The sequence below is a fragment of the Centrocercus urophasianus genome, unplaced genomic scaffold (assembly GCF_019232065.1).
Source record: "Centrocercus urophasianus isolate 14NV4802_14NV808 unplaced genomic scaffold, USGS_Curo_1.0 seq_13, whole genome shotgun sequence".
Lineage (NCBI taxonomy): Eukaryota > Metazoa > Chordata > Aves > Galliformes > Phasianidae > Centrocercus > Centrocercus urophasianus.
In genome coordinates, this window is record NW_024884475.1 from 50,374,533 (window position 1) to 50,390,611 (window position 16,079).

The 16,079-nt window shown below is 39.2% G+C and overlaps 1 protein-coding gene across 4 annotated transcripts; it reads right to left on the minus strand.

The window, feature by feature from the left end:
• Positions 1–470: 470 nt before the first annotated feature.
• Positions 471–10,843, minus strand: UFSP2 (UFM1 specific peptidase 2). Of its 4 annotated transcripts, none has more exons than XM_042812585.1 (12): positions 10,767–10,843; positions 10,302–10,380; positions 9,030–9,207; positions 8,880–8,946; positions 8,453–8,610; positions 7,768–7,960; positions 6,405–6,551; positions 5,761–5,925; positions 4,040–4,164; positions 2,073–2,149; positions 1,312–1,436; positions 471–697 (listed from the first exon to the last, which is right to left on the minus strand). In XM_042812585.1, exons 1-12 carry the CDS (start codon positions 10,806–10,808, stop codon positions 611–613), a joined length of 1,443 nt encoding a protein of 480 aa, XP_042668519.1. In that variant the 5' UTR covers positions 10,809–10,843; the 3' UTR covers positions 471–610. The 4 variants fall into 4 exon arrangements, with proteins under 4 accessions (XP_042668519.1, XP_042668520.1, XP_042668518.1 ...); XM_042812586.1 differs by having other exon boundaries at positions 8,453–8,607; positions 9,030–9,210; XM_042812584.1 differs by having other exon boundaries at positions 9,030–9,210.
• Between the last annotated feature and the right edge of the window lie 5,236 nt (positions 10,844–16,079).

Below are 16,079 nucleotides of genomic sequence, written 5' to 3' on the forward strand. Positions count from 1 at the left end.
TGTTTTGCTTTTTCCTACAATGTTTGTATTCATACAGCTATAAACAAATAAGCATATAATAATTAAGTCTCTCATACTTTTCCTGTGAAAATGAGAGCAAAAGTTCATAAAATTCAGTTCATATAGAATTATTTTTTTTCCTTAATCCTCATCTAAAATACCATTATCAACAGTGAGCGCAATGAATGGCTTTGAATAGACTCATACTGTGAAATCCACCTGGCTCTACAGAAAATGAAAGGTAAGAGTACAATTTTTTTCAGCAGGAAAGAATTTCATAAAATAACAGGATCAGAGATTTAACTTCTAAAGCTTTTAAGCATAATAAAATTGTTATATAAACAAAGTTATCTTAGCCAAAAGGAAGGAAAGAGTAGTAGTTACTTACTAATTAGTAAAAAAAAAAGCATTCACAGCAGAAAACTCTCTTATTCTTTGAGGTTTCATAAAAAAAAGCAAACACAAATGTCTTGATTTAAATTATATATGTAACATTTCTATTTCAGCTGGGTTTTGATCAATTTAAAATATTAGTCTGCTAACTAAAAAGACAGTTACTTCTAGGCCTGCTAGTACTCTGGCTAAGCATGTTCTTGCATAAGACCGGGATTTAAATAGTTTTTGGTCGTTGAGGTAGGCACAGGTTATAATAGGCATCCTTGCTCCAGAAGTCCGGGCCCTTCCAACCACACCAGCCCTGGCCAAGAAAAAGAAAAGACACAATTTAAATCTGCTATGAGTTCTGTCTTTCATATCCATTGTTAAATTAAGATCTATCTTAATAAAAGCAGCATCTCTTCTTTCTATATCCCACTGCTTTCTGCTGCTGCAGAGACTAATGCTGTTCTGAAACACTGTCATTCTCACAGTTCTAATTTCTCTTCTCTTGAAGAACTTCTGCCTTCCTTAGAAACTGATCAGAGCCAAACTGAGCTCTTAATTCAAGGTGTGCTGTTGATCATGATTTACTAAATCAGTCCAGCTAAGCTTTTAAGTTTACAGAATAGGAGGTCATTAAATGAGGCGTTTCCAATGCAAAGGAGGGACAGACATACTCTGACAGAGAACATTTGTTTGTGCTGCAATAATTCTACACAGTTAGTGACCCAATACATTTTCTCCAGGACCACTACATTTCAGAAACTAACAATAGCTAACATGTATGCAGATTAACTGGGATCTGCACTTCCCATGGGAACCCACTTCTCTATGGAGAACTTACAGAATGGCCAATTTCTAATTGACCATGCATTATATAATAACATATGCATTCATAGATGTGTGTGTGTACACACCTACATGAAGTCTCACCTTTTCCAAAATAACATGCAGGTCTTCTCCTCCAGTGTAATGTGGGTCTAGAATCAAATATTTTATATGCCCTGTTATTTCATTCCACGCCACTCCTAGTATTGTGTGAGCCAAAACACCTCCACCTAACACAGGAGGAAAACAAATTGTTCATTTTTTTTTCACTGAGATTGTCTAAATACACAAGTTGGAAATAAAAGTAGTAGTAATAAATAAAACTATTTTTCATTTTTTTTACTACTGGTTTTCTTGAAATACTCTCATTAAAATTAAGACGTTCTTATGAATGATATTTGCAATGACACCAACATTTTAGATTATTTAAATACGCATACTGGTCCTATGATGAATTTGGACAAAGAATGATACTTCTCTCCTTAAAGCCAGATAAATACTACTCTTCTGAGGAGGGCAATTCTGGGGAACTGCATGATCAATTGCCCATCTACCGAGATGGAACTTCTAAAGAAGTCAGCTTCTCTCAAGTTCTGACTTTAAAAGCAGCCTTTGAGAACACCATTCAGATTGATTTTTGTTGAGGGAAATATTGAATGAAAAAGATACCAGGCAGACTAAATTGCATGGTTTTCTAGGCTCCCTGGAGAAGAGCGTTAATTTAATTCACTGGGGGTTTTGACTAGCTCTTGTAAACTACTAGTACCAATGGAGTACTTTTAGTACTCTGAGTACTAATTGAAATGAAGTTCACCAGAGGAAGGCCTTGAACACCGACTGGCATTCTGTGATACTCTAGTACTCACCAATCATAACTGGAGTTCCTTCAGTCTTGAAATGATTAGCAAGTTCTCTTCCCTGCAAGGCGAGTTCAGAACCCTGGCTAGGTAAGAGATAGAACGTTAGATCTGTCATCCTCTCAAGGCTTAGTTTTTTAAATTATCCATCACGTTCATTAACTGCACAGGTAACTGATTAGAAAGAGGCTGCTGTGGTTTAGAATTTTTCTGCATAAATCTCTCGGGACAAGGTGGAAAAAAGCATTCTTTAAACAACTTCAAAGATTCTGGCTGGGCTACTGAATTCACTATAAGCCTCACTGCCACTGAAGCACCTGGAGTACCCTTGTTCTGTCATGTTTCTGCTGTTTGTCTCACACTGGGGATAGCTAGTAAACCCCAAGGGCTCCCTTCAAGAGATAAAAAAAAGCACCAGACTAGCAACATGTGTCAGCAAGGGGAAGTAACACAACTTCATCAGAGCCCAATAAAAATAAGGCACCAATAAAGGTGTTTATACTGATGTGTCTTAAGATAGCTTTCCACTTCAATTACACAAGCAGTTGCAATACTCATATCCAAGCTGCCTTTAAAAAATCGTATCTGAAATATCGTTAGTAATCCAGTCAAAGCAACACTGAACTTAGCCTGTTTAATTTCCCTACTTTCCTGTTCAACTCTGCTACAAAGAATAAATCTACATGGAAGAGTAAGCTGTACACATACAGTGTGTACACATTCCATGATTCAGAGCTCACATGCTTCTGAAGGAGACTCATAATGTCCTCAGAAGGCTGTACTTCTGAAAGAGGCGACAGAAGCTAGGCAAGGAAATACATACAGATGTTAATATCTTGTCTTTATATTTCTTCATATTGTCGCTAGCGTTTTTAAAACACAAACTAGGAGTCTGCTTCACCAGTTCCTGGAGAGATGGACTAAATACAGAGTGTAAAGCTGGAACTCTGGGAAATGGGATGGTGCATTTATTATAATGGATTCGGCACCGCTGTTGCTGAAGGAGCTGTGGAGCCCTATTTACATAAAGAAAGAGTTACAGGTGCCAGCTGAAAGTAAGTCCGAGAGAAAAATGCAGCCTTTTTGAGCTGGTCATTGGCACAGGATAGCATGACATCTCTCCTCAGCATGCTAGTGAGGCTGGCATTTCACAGTCCTGACAAACATTGCTGCTCCCTTGCAGCAGAACTGTGAGCAACTCCAAGCAGTTCACAAGGGCACATGTTCTGTATTCTTACGCACAGGAAGAAAAAACTTGCCATTAGCACAGCTGTTATAAATAACAGGTGGATATCTATCTGCAAATATGAGCTGACGAACAAAAAGATTACAATTGGCTGTATAAAGCATTAGGAAACACTGAAGAAACAAACTTTTTTCCTACCATTAAAAATATATGTCACCATGGTTACATGCTCTTTTTGAATATCCACGGTGGCATTTAGTCTAAATAAATATAACTAATGACTAATACTTTGAATCAAATTTTCATACAGGCTAGGTTAGCATACATTTTCTATTTCATTATTTTTATTTATCACAGAGCGCTCAGAAATTTGTTATTCTGCTTACTGCTGTCCAAGTGGTAGAAATCCAGTAATTTTATTTCCAGTAGATACTGAACACTATTCTTTTTCTCCTAAATGTATTCATAGGGTTCTTTATTGCACATAAAAGTGTCAGATTGTCAGATGGGAAATAAATCCCTTGTTTTAATGTCATACAAATCTAGGGTGGAGGGCACTACTTCCAGGCTGCCCAGCAATTTGCCTCAATCCTCCACTGGCTGGGGTAATAATTTACTGTCAGTGTGTGCCTCATGATTGACGGACTGCGTTCCTGTTGTTCCAAAAATTGTGTTTGCAGATGGAAGGGAAATAGGCTGAATTGTTGCACATCAGCTTGTAGATAGTTAAGCAGTTTACAGAAAATATCTTTAATAATTACCTAACTACTGAAAATACATGGGTTCTTACCTGACAAATAATATTTTTGACGTTATTCCGAAGAGTTGATTCAAAACAAGCTGCACCTCAATTGAACCAATCCATTGCCGTGACCCAACAAATGCTGCAGGTTTGTCTCCAGCATCAACCAGGGCCTTTGCAACGTTGATACAAAGAAGTAATGCAAAACTCATCAACATAGAGCAGACTATTCGACCAGTTTTTTGTGTGAAAGAAATAGGCATATAAATACAAATGTTATGACCTTGCCAGTCAAAAGCAAACAGATGGTTACTGAATTCATTCACTGTGGTTTAGTTTTGGCAATGTCACTTGGATGCCAATACAGAACAGTACCAGTAAGAAGAGAAAATGGAGTTGGGCTCATAGGCAGACTTCGATCTGAGATGCTGAGCTGTGTAATATTTGAGCGTACCGTCTGCAGTGGAGAAGCCACTTCACAGACTGAAGTGCCTGGATTCAAGGCATCTCCGAAAAGAATCCAAAAAACAGTAGTCTGAGGAAGAGGCCCTCCACATAACACTGAGACTTGGCATTTAAAATAAACTCTGTTCAGTTTGGAAGTTTATGTGTTGCATGCAATACTTGAAATGCCTTTTCCACTTGGGATATGTAGCCCACAAAGTCTCCCTCAAGGCTTCTGCCCTCTTCTAGAAGTCTGACATGCTACAGGAACATACAGATATAAGCTGATTTTACATCTGGGGATGGACTGAGAAATGCTCGGGAAATCCAGTGTTTCTTTTATTGCTTACATCCCTGGTAGGTATGATGGAAGCCATTTCATTCAGTGAACCAAACTTTGTTAAGATATTAAGTAAATAAATGTAACACAAAATGCTGTTTGTAGGAGGCTGAAAATAACTGTGGTATTTTTTGCTAGGCATACAACTTTTTGTCACCAAGCCTACACTTTTTCTTCAGTGCTGTAAACAGAAATGAACATACTCAAATTCAAAAAAAGAAAATGAAGGAAACGAAGGTTCAAGTAACAGAAGAAGCCTGCTACTTTCAAAGGCGAAACTGCAAAAGAAAGCAGTAAATTAATGCAAAACATCTGGGAACTGCTGTCACTGCAGACAGAAGTCTCTTTTAAAACTGATTTTAATATGACAGATTGCATCCTTTGTTCTCTTTCATTTGGCAAAAATACTAAAAACGTTATAAACAGAACTGCTAGCAGAACACTAATCCAAGGAAATACTTAGAAAACTATTTTAATAAAACTTATTAGTACAGAAACATTTGGAGATAGCTCTCCTACTATCAATCTTGTTAAAACTAATGAAGTACTATAGTTCAATTTAAGAGGTTAATTTAAAATATCAAACAGAAAATACATTAATCTGTGTATGGGAATTGCTGAGTCCTGGCCTGAACCAGTGATTGAGCACCAGGTGAGGAGGCACGGGTAACCCAGGCAGCACCAGAGCAACCTGAGGCAGACCCTGGGCCCACCCCTCCTCACAGTCATTTAAGAGTTAGCAGCCATAGGTACAGCATCTCTATTTTGCTGACAGTTCTCGAGATTCTGCTAGCCTTTAGAAGGAGGTAAGCTACTTTTTCCCATACTGCTTTCTCAACTAAATCCTGACCAATACCTTTGCAAGCGTGCTCCCATCCTTGTAGAAGGCACTACTGCACCTTCTGTTGCTGCACAATTTGCCATTTAAAGATAATTTTCACAAGCTTTCCTAGATTAAGTCAATAGGTATAAAAGAATTGTGTACCTGCTGAATTTCCTTGTGTGTTGGTATAGGTGCATCAACATAACCTTGCTGCTTGAACCAAGAACAGATGGTCTGCAAAGACCGATAAGCGCAGCCCCAGCCGCTGTCATCAATCCGATCTTGCATATAGTGATGGTAACTGTATGTGCCATGCACCAAATAAACCTGCACACAGACAGATAATACAAATCAATCTGATCGCTGTAGGATCAGTTTTCAGAGGAAGCTGTACTGCTGTTACCTGGACTGTACTTTTAGTTAGGGAGTTATGAGTCTTTAGAAGAACTGAAGGTTTCTTATTTGCCCGTGATCATTCTTCTTTTGCCTATTAAACATCTCTATTCATAGCTTTATTTTCTTGTTTTGGTTCTGAGAACCTTCTAAAATATGTACTACACATGTGAAGTACGCTCTGAAAAGGTGTACATTATTTTATAAGACAGTGCAATTTGGGCAGGTGGGAGAACGGAGGAATGTGACATGCTAAAACAACTCCATTTTGTGCAGAGAAACTATTTTGCTTAGGAGACCCAGTCAGATAATATCATACAGGTGAGAAAGAAAAGGTATAGAAACAAGTTACTTCTTTTGATGACAAATTTCTAAGGAAATAAAACATTTTTAAGAAGTTGATTCAAACTTACCACACCAGACTCAGGACCAGGTGAATTAAGATGTGAATGTGGATTTCTGAGATAGCCATCTTTATATGGTTCATCTGGAAAATGGTAAGCGTTTGCTCTCTTGAAATACGGTCTGTCACACGGCAGGTTGAACAACTCATGCAATTCCTACATGCCAGTTAGAACAAGAAGTGAAGAGCACAACTGAAACTTGGGATTAAAAGAAACATCACATTGGTTTTGTCTCTATTAATTGTGATCTTAACAAAATAGCTTAGCGAATGTAATTAGGTTGATATTCAGCATATACGCTTAGTGCTAGACCTTGCCTCTAACGAAGCAGAGGGAGGCTCACCTTCCATTTGGAGAGCCTGTCATTTCACATGGTCTTGCCACACAATGCTTGCCTCTGCAGACCCATTCAAGACATCCCAAGTAACAAATAACTTATTCAAGTATGATAAAATACACCCTGACATGAACAAATTCTGTATTTTTCTCTGTAGCAGTAAGATGTGCACAGTGAGTTACAGTCTTAACTAATATTGAAGACCCAAATATGGCAGATTAAAGATCTGCTTATGGTTCAAACTGATTCAATCTATTTTTATGTTGCAAGAGCTCAAGATTTAACTACATCTAAAGAGATATACTGCCTTTTTTCCACAGGAATTAAGAATGAAAGGAATTATAAAATCATAAGCTGTCTGTATTACAGGTAAAGGATTTTATGCAGACGACCAAACACTGAGCCCAACTACATTAGTTAGAGCAACATTCAGCAATCAGTGGATGAAACTGTACAGGAGAGAGAGAGAAGGAAAGATGTATCACCCATATCTGAGGCCTCTGCAAATGTAAGGAACATTAGCATTAGGTTCAATAATACTTTACCTAAAAGAGAATGAAAAATCCCCACAGCTTCTACACATCTGAACAGGGAGATGAAAGGATTGTTTTCAAATTCTAGCTAGGGTTGCTCAACTGTAAGCAACAACACCCCTTGAACAAAAAAAAACAACCAGGAAAAAAACACCCCAATTCTTTCAGGCAACTTGCTACATCTTGGAAGTAGTAACCACGATCAAAGTAATCTGGAAGTAGGGAACTCAGAGAATCAGAAATATGATACAGATTGGTTTAATCTAAAATAAATCCTATATAGTTATGTTTCATCACAAAAACGGGATTTGATACATTTTATGAAATTTTTAATAGATCAATTTTACACTGCATGTATGATTAAAAAATCAGGATGTGTTAGTATTACTTCTACACTGGCTAAATGAAAAGCTTTACCCTTGCTTCAGTGATAACAACAGTAAAAATAAAAATTAGGTTATCTTTGTATTTGTTGTATACTGACTACATGAAAACACTTTACCTTTCTATAACTTTCCAGTTGATCATCTGAAATACCTGTAGGATAGGAAATTGTTACAAGGTGATTTTTTCCTGGTAACATGAAATGAAACTGCTCTGGTACCACAATTGATGTTCCCTTCATGTATTTCATGATGCATCTTTCCATATCAGTTAATTGCTTGTGAATTGCTTTCACCAGGAGATTTTGTACCCTGTGAATTGTAAGGGACAACACTTAACTAGCAGAACAATGAGTGTTCAAACAGAAACAAATCCTATGGGAAAAACAGAAAAAGAATACAAAGACTTTGCATCTCCCACCTTCAACTACCCCTTAGCATAATTCTGAGAATACAGTCATCAGATGTACTCATTTTTATACACAGTGACTTGTAAGAATGACAAGAATCTTTACAGTATTTTTTCAGTTCCTTGCTCAGCAATGGCTCTATGTTATCCCATCTATCAGACAGTGATGAACTGATTTTTTTTTTTTTTTTGTAGGTAGCAAAAGAATTGTGGCTCATGAGGATCAAGACTAAGAAGCGTCTACAGGAGTTACTATTGCTTACAGTCAAATTTCAGCCTATGAATACTACATACTCTTTTATTAAATTGATACATGATAATGATAGCTATCCTTTACAAGAAAAACAAAGTGGAAAACAAATAGAAAAAAATTACAAGTTCAGGATAATACTTACTTTCCCCACGTTTCTTCTGGAGAAACAGAAACAACAACATCAACTGGCAATGTCATATTAATGTAGTGGTGCTCCTTATTTTCTCTTTCGATGACTGGAGCCAAAGCATCTAATGAAGATGTCATCTCTAACATGAGGTCAATATTGATTACCTGCTGCTGCACAGAAGAAAGACACCAGCAGTGTATCTCCAGCAATACATTCTCCAAGAGGGCAAAAGGAAAACTGTACAAAGTTTGAGATGAAGTTCAGTAATGAAATAACTGGGTTAAAGACTGAAACTTCTATGTATAGATCTGCTGAGCCTTAACGACTTTAAAAGATTTTTTCTAAGTCCTTTTCCATAGATAAGGCTAGGGAGGGCAGATTAACAACTTTTAAGTGATGGGTCTTCAGATAGAAATTATGAGTGTGGTGAGACACATACCATGTCTTGTAGCTTTTTATCCTTTTTCTTGCCAAGCTTTCGTCGGGTCACATCATCTTGATCAAAGCTGAAGTATCAACAGAAAATTGCATATTCTAGAAATTGCTCTAATCCTTCACAACTTGTTTTTTTTTTTTTTAATATACTTACTGTATAAATCGTTTTATCTCCTTGCAAGCAGAATCATCAGTCAGCTCTGGAATAGTGTTGATACCATTGTTGGGCCACACATAGACTGAACTGTGGCAAACTCTTAATACAAGAACATCTGAGGACAGCTTATTTGCAAGATCACTGAAAACGTATTTCAATGCACTTTTTGCTGATGCTTCTGAAACACAGTAAGTATAAAATTAAATTCTCTCACTTCTGTGATGGCTGCTGGACTAACATTTCTTTAATTGATGTTTTCATAATGAACATAAGTGCAAGTGCTATTATAATCAGAAAAATGACTGTGAGGACAAAAAGTAAGATAAGATTTCACTTGGCAGGTCTGCCTCAACAAAGGCATACTGTTTTCCTCGGCTTCCAAGTAACAACCTACACTGTGATTTATTCTCCCATCAAGCAAGCAAGCTTCTGTGGATAGAAAAGCTGCTGTATATGCATGTATCTGATCTTTTCAGTAAATCCTGGAAAGATTGAATCAGAGCTGCATATCACCGACTTGAGATCATTTTCCAAACAACTGCCCTAAAACATACTAAGTTTTTGGAAAAAGAGAGTACAGTTCATTTGCAGACCAAATTTTGGAAAAGATAGATGCGTAACCAAACCAGCCACACTTAGGCAAGCCTAAATCTTAATTACTGGTACAGACTTCTGTCTTTTAGATCTTAATTTGACTTCCTAACAGTTTCACACATTCTTCACAACCCGAACCAATGCTGCATATGACAAAGCAACTTCTGCATATTAGCAGTATTGTCTTCCTTACTTACATGATCAGCATGTGCCTAGAATGTAGTAAGGAATTAAAAAAGTATCTCACAGAATCATTAAGGCTGGAAAAGACCACTGCAATTATTTAGTCTAGCCATCAAATGAGAGCCTAGCTGAGGATGGCTTTGATCCATTGACCTTTGGGTTACGGGCCCAGCAAGCTTTTACTAGATGCAATGCCCAGTTGTATTTCTTCAACTCATTAACTTAGATTTGGCCACTATTGACTTCTACACTCAGAGCCCTTAAAAGCTAAATTATTAGGAAAAAAACAAACAAAACTTGTCCCTAGAGACAGCCAAGGTCAGGCAGGAGGGGCTGTGAGCACCTGATGGAGCTGTAAGTGTACTTGTTCAGTGCAGGGAGTGGGACCACATGGCCTTCAGGGGTCCCTTCAACTCAAATGATTCTATGACCTAGCAAAATGCCAAAGAAAACAATTTTGTAAAAGAATCAACGATAGCCTTACAGACGCACCATCAGTAGTTGCTAGCTGAAACGCCAAATCCAAGCCTCCTCTTATTCTGAAGAGCATGTCCATGGCTTCCAGAGTTACCTAGGGACAAAAAAGAAGTCATTAAGTTATTTCAACATGCTTTCTCTCAGGCTAAACTTGACTTCCAACGCCACGGTGTGGAGGCAAGGCCAGTGAATAAGCAGGGAGCCGAAAGGCACACTGGCACGTACCTCCCAGAGCCATCCTCCGTTGCACGAGTGCTGTTACAGGCCGCCCACGAGAGCGGCGGGGTGAATGGCCCTTCCTCGCAGCCACGCCGGCTGCGCGCGTAAGAAAAACGGCAAAGGCAAACGGCGGGCAACCCTCGCCATGCCGCTAACCGGGCAGATAGGGAGCCCTCCGACCCGGCCCTCTCTCCCCCCGCCATGAGGTGGCGCTGTGGCAGTTGCCCACCCGCGGGGACCCCCTGTGGGAGGCGGGCTTACCACGTCCGTCAGCGCCGCAGCGGGGGCCGAGCCCGGCCGCATCGTCTCTGCGCAGGCGCATTCCGCCCCGCAGGGAGGAGGCGTGCAGGGCGGTCGCTGTTGCGGGCCGTACCAATGCAGGGCGCGGGGTGGAGCTGGGCTGCTGCGCGCCTGTGGGCGTCAGGAGCCGCGCGCCGAGCCCGCCTTTTCCCGAGGGCGCGAGGCACGAGGTTGTGGTAGCGGGCTTGCGCGCCGTGCGGCAAAGAGGGCTTAAAGCCTTATTGAATTAAAATTTGATTGCAGTTCGTTCTGCACTTCCAGCGTAAGCAAAGTGCGCCCAGTGCTGCCACCACGTTTCAGCACAGAGGCTGTATAAAGCGCTCTGCTATTGCACGTGCTTCCAGTGCTGCCTGGTGGCTGTGGCGCTCCGGTGCAGGTGCAGCTCCGGCGGGGCGTTATTCATCTCGTGCTTTCTGCTGCACGAGTTGCTGCCGAGCCCGTCTCTCGGACCCTCCTGTGCCCACACAGTTATTTACAAAGGGACTCGTCTGACCTCCTCGCCCTCCTTCCAGCTCTGCTCAGGTACTTCAGCTGTTTGTTTAACACCACCTACGTATCCTCGATTTTTTCCAGCAGTTGGTATATTTCATGACGTTGGTAAGCAGCTTTCCTAACCGACGAAGCAGTTTCTTCAGTGTCAGCTGTGCTGGCTCCCTCTCCGAGGCAGCTCTGTGCCCAGCTGATTCTGATACCATGTGGCTTTGGCCCAGGCTATCCGCCCTGTTCGTATGCCTTCGTTCCTTGGACTTCTCGTCCAGGCATTGCCCTGCCTTCTGTCAAGCTTCAGTCAGGGTGATGTTGAGGAAAAGCAAACATTTGCTATAAACAGTTTGCGCCGGAATCAAGAAGAAATGGCAAATGTGCACTATGAGCAGGTCTTGGGTTGTGGTTGGAGGGCTTCTTAAATTCACAGAATGACAGTCATAGGGGTTAGAAGGGACATAGAGAAGTCACTGAGTGCAGCCCCCTGCTAAGGCAGGCTCCCTGCGATAGATGTATTGCACAGGGAGGCATCGGATGGGTCTTGAATATCTCCAGAGAACGAGACTCCACAGCCCCTCTGGGCAGCCTGATCCAGTGCTCCATCACCCTTATTGTAAAGTAGTTCTTCAATTCAATTTCTGCATTTTATCCCAAATTTGTCCACTCAGCGTCCTATACCGTTAACTGAAAGTGACTAAAATCATTGGTGGAAGTAATCCTCAAGATGAAGGAGGCTTGCTTTTTAGTGAAAATTGACCACTGTTATGGTACTAGGGGGTATAATGTTACAGAAAGAGCCAATGATGTATTCAGTACAACCAAGCATATTGGTAACAATGTCCTAGCCCTGCTGTACATAACAAAGTCCACACCTGCACTGGATGTGGAGGAGTACTGGTGAACTCATTGTCGCAGAGGAATTCTACTTTTTTTTTGAGCATAGAATAGGTCACTGTAGTGAGTTATTGAGTTACTTTTTCTGTCATATTTTTAAGATCTGTTCCTCAAAATCCAGACTTAAAAAAAGGTATTAAGCAATGAATTCATTAATTACTTAACATTTTCCTTAAAGTTTCAAATGCAAGTTTAAGCAACAGTATTTTATGGAATAGTCTGCTGTTCAGTGCTTTTACATACTTTCTCATGAAAAACATTTTAATGAAATCAATTATATTGTAGATTGGCACTTTTGTTTTTCCTTTCAGTTGAGAGCATGAAAGGAGACACATTTGGTCCTTATCTAAGCCATTCTGCTGACCATTATGTAATTAAGAAAACTGAGGCTGTCCCATCCAGTAAAGAAGAAAATTCTCCATCCTCCTCCTGGACCAAAAAGCAGACCTGTTACAAGTGTAACGACTTTAAATGTCACAAGGTAAGGCGCTTTAATTTAAGTTCATATTTCATGTGTGCAGTCTACCAAAATTCATTAGGACAGCTGTTTACTTTCTATTTTAATTGAATAATTGAAGGAATTAATTATTGACAAAAAGATAAGGAATGTGTGAGGAGCCTTGCTTTCAACATTTATTCCTAAACTTTTGTAAGTGTGAGTCACTGAGAAAGTACTCTAGAGACCTTCAAATTTAGGCAGTACAGTTACAATTGAAAAATATTTTAAAATATCTTTTCTGACTTAATAAATGTAAAAAAGAAAGAAGAAAAAAAAAAAAAAGACTGAGAATGCTCCTGTTAAAAAACAGAATTTAGTTTTTGTTTTCATTTATGTTAATGGAATAAAATTGGCTCCTTCTACTGGCAAATGTAATACCAGTTATCTCAGCCTGTGAAGTTTTTGGAACAATGGCATTCACGTTAGATCATGACTAATGGTCATGTGGTTGTGTAATGTTAGAAGAGACTTATAATACAGTGGATTTATATAGGTATACAAGGACACTTTTTGCCTTTTAAAATCATAGTAAGTCATAACCTTTATTTTAAAATATTTTTCTGTACTTGGCTTTATTATAATTCATGCTGGTAGTCAGGATTGTGTTCTTTAGAATTATTTAAAGAAATCAAATTTAAATGGGATTTCTAAGACTGCATGTAGAACAGGTAAGCATAGATGTACAAATGGATGTGCATTTGTTTGTGTACTCCACAAGGAAGATATATGACATATTTTAGAAATATTTGATTAAAAATTGGAAAACAGTCTTAGAAGAATGTCACAGAATTATCTCTGTATCTGTGTCCGTGACACAGAGGATATTTCACATTTGTGATTTGTGTTTTACCTATCTAGTGAGGTTTAAGAAATACACCTTTTATCCACCTGTGGCTGTGGCTGGATGTGGGCCCTTGGAACAATGCATTTGTTGCACAGAATTCTTCCCAGTATAAAAATGAGGACATTATACACGTTCATTAATCTGAAGATATTCTATATAATAGCAACCTAGCTGAGTTTCATGTATATCTGTACAGATGAAAACTATATTACAGCTGGACTAACACCAGACATATTAAAGCCACTTTTCCTTCTTGGAAGGCCCAACAGAGTTGCATATTCAAAGCCTAGGGCTCATGAGAGCCATATCCAGAAGACTCAGATTACCAGAAAAACAAACAGTAGTTTAATAACATGAAGTTTGTTTCCTTCTAAAGAGGATCTCACAGATATAAAAGTTTATTTGTAAACGTGAGTAAGAAAATAATTTTAATTCCAGACGTCTTGTACTGAAGTATATTGGGAAAGGCCATTCATTAATCAGTCTTAAATTTTGGCTTTTGTTGCAAATACAAAATCATCTGTCATATAATTATATATAGTAGGACAGACAAATCCAGAGTCTCATACCTGAAGAGCAATAACCACATGTCAGCGCAGGTTAGGACTTAACCTGCTGGAGAGGAGCTCTTAAGAGAAGGACCTGGGTGTCTTGGCAGACAGCAGGTCATCCATGAGCCAGAAGTGTGCCCTGTGGGCCAGAAAGGCCAATAGTATCTTGGGGGGCATTAAAAAGAGAGTGCTCTACCCTGGTGAGGCTGCATCTGGAATATGTGTCCAGTTCTTGGCTCCTTAGTTCAAAGAATGAGGACATACTGCAGATGTCTGAACTGTACAATATACTGTACATCTCTGCCACTGGTGAATGAGTTAAGACAGTTTTTTATAAATGCAGTTTATTTTGGATACATATTAGAAATAACCATAAGAAAAGATTATCAGTGGAGGCACTGCAACTTTCTGTGACTTTCCAAGAAAGTAAATGCCAGAAGTACCACTGAGGAATGTGACCAATTCTGAACAGCGGCAGCAAAATGTTTCCGCATCCTTTAACAGGCAGTGCCTTGAGAAGAGTTAAAAAATCAATGCATGACTTTGCTGCGATTCAAAGAAGTAAAATAACATCACAGAAATGCTACTTTTTCTGAGTTTCAACATGCAGAGATTTTACTGTCGACTTCCTGCTCGTTTCAAGGAGTGTGTTCCAGTTAATCATTTTGCAGGTGTAGCTGCAGAATGTGCACATCAACCGCAGAGGGCGCTACAGCACTTGCGAATTGCTTCTCAATTAGTTCCTATTTGGTATCCTTAGTTCTTATTTGGAAGAAAATCTTGATTTCTTATTTAGGAATTCACTTCTATAAAATGTATAAAATTAAGTTGTCTTTACACATGTGATGTTCTGTGAAGCAGCTGCTTGAGAGAGGGCAAATGCTTAGTCTTTTCAATCTCCTTCAGCTAGGAAAGAGAAATAGGAGCACCTGTACTTTGCCACGATGCTGCTCTTTGCTTTTAACATTGTGTGGGCCATAAAATGGACTGCAGAATCAGCACAGCAAGTGCCTCGGTGCGTCAGTGTGCTGTCACAGTCTGTTTGATACAGAGAAGTAGCAAGGGAATATATGCTGTTTTACTACATAATCTCACTCTGATGAACTCAGTCATAGCATGTTAATTAGCTGAAGAGTAAGTAAAGTATTTTTGAATGTTTTTTTAAAACTGAAATCTTGTTGGCTGCTGATTTCCAGTCACAGATCCAGAGATGATATAAAATATCACATGTAGAACTGAATAATATTTGCAGCATTTCTATGCAGTATCATTGTTGAATTTTGGACATGCTTGCACTGGCAAGGGAATTGGAACAGAACTTCCCATTTCACTTGAGAATCCTTCTAAGCTGTGTTGATTTCTAAGTAAACATTCTTTAAATTGGAAAGCCTCACTACAGGTCCTACATGTGTGTCTTTTTCCCAGAAGAATACTTCCACCTTCAGATTGCTAAGTAGCACCTGTAACTACTGAGGTAGTTGCTATGTAGTGAGCAAGGCAAGTTTAACTGAGTTCTACCCTGGACCTAGGAGTTGGTTGCTAATGCATTCTGTGCAGAACTTACTTGAGTAAGAAGCTGCTAAGTGTGCTGTCTGTCAGCTCATTCAAGAGGCCCAATTAGTAAATGTTCAGGGAGCAAATCATAATTAGGACTGAAGTGTCCCTGAAGCTGTGAAGATAAACTCTAGCTTTTTGCTTGTCATGTGTTGAATAACAATGTGTTGAATTTATATTTATGAAATCAATACTGATTAGAAGTAATTGTAATTTTCTGTTAAATATCTAAGTAAGTGCTTCTATGTACAGAAGCAAACATTATTCTGCAAATTTTAGATGTACGTTGTGCAGAGAGGAATAGACGTTTGTCAAAACCTCCTTAAAACGTGGCATTGCCTTTGTTGTTGTCAGTTATGGGGTTATCATAGAGTCATTACTGTTGGTCTAGCCCTGGTTCTTCTTCCATAGGGCCCGGTTCTTTTCTCTGCTTCAGGTTATATTCTAAA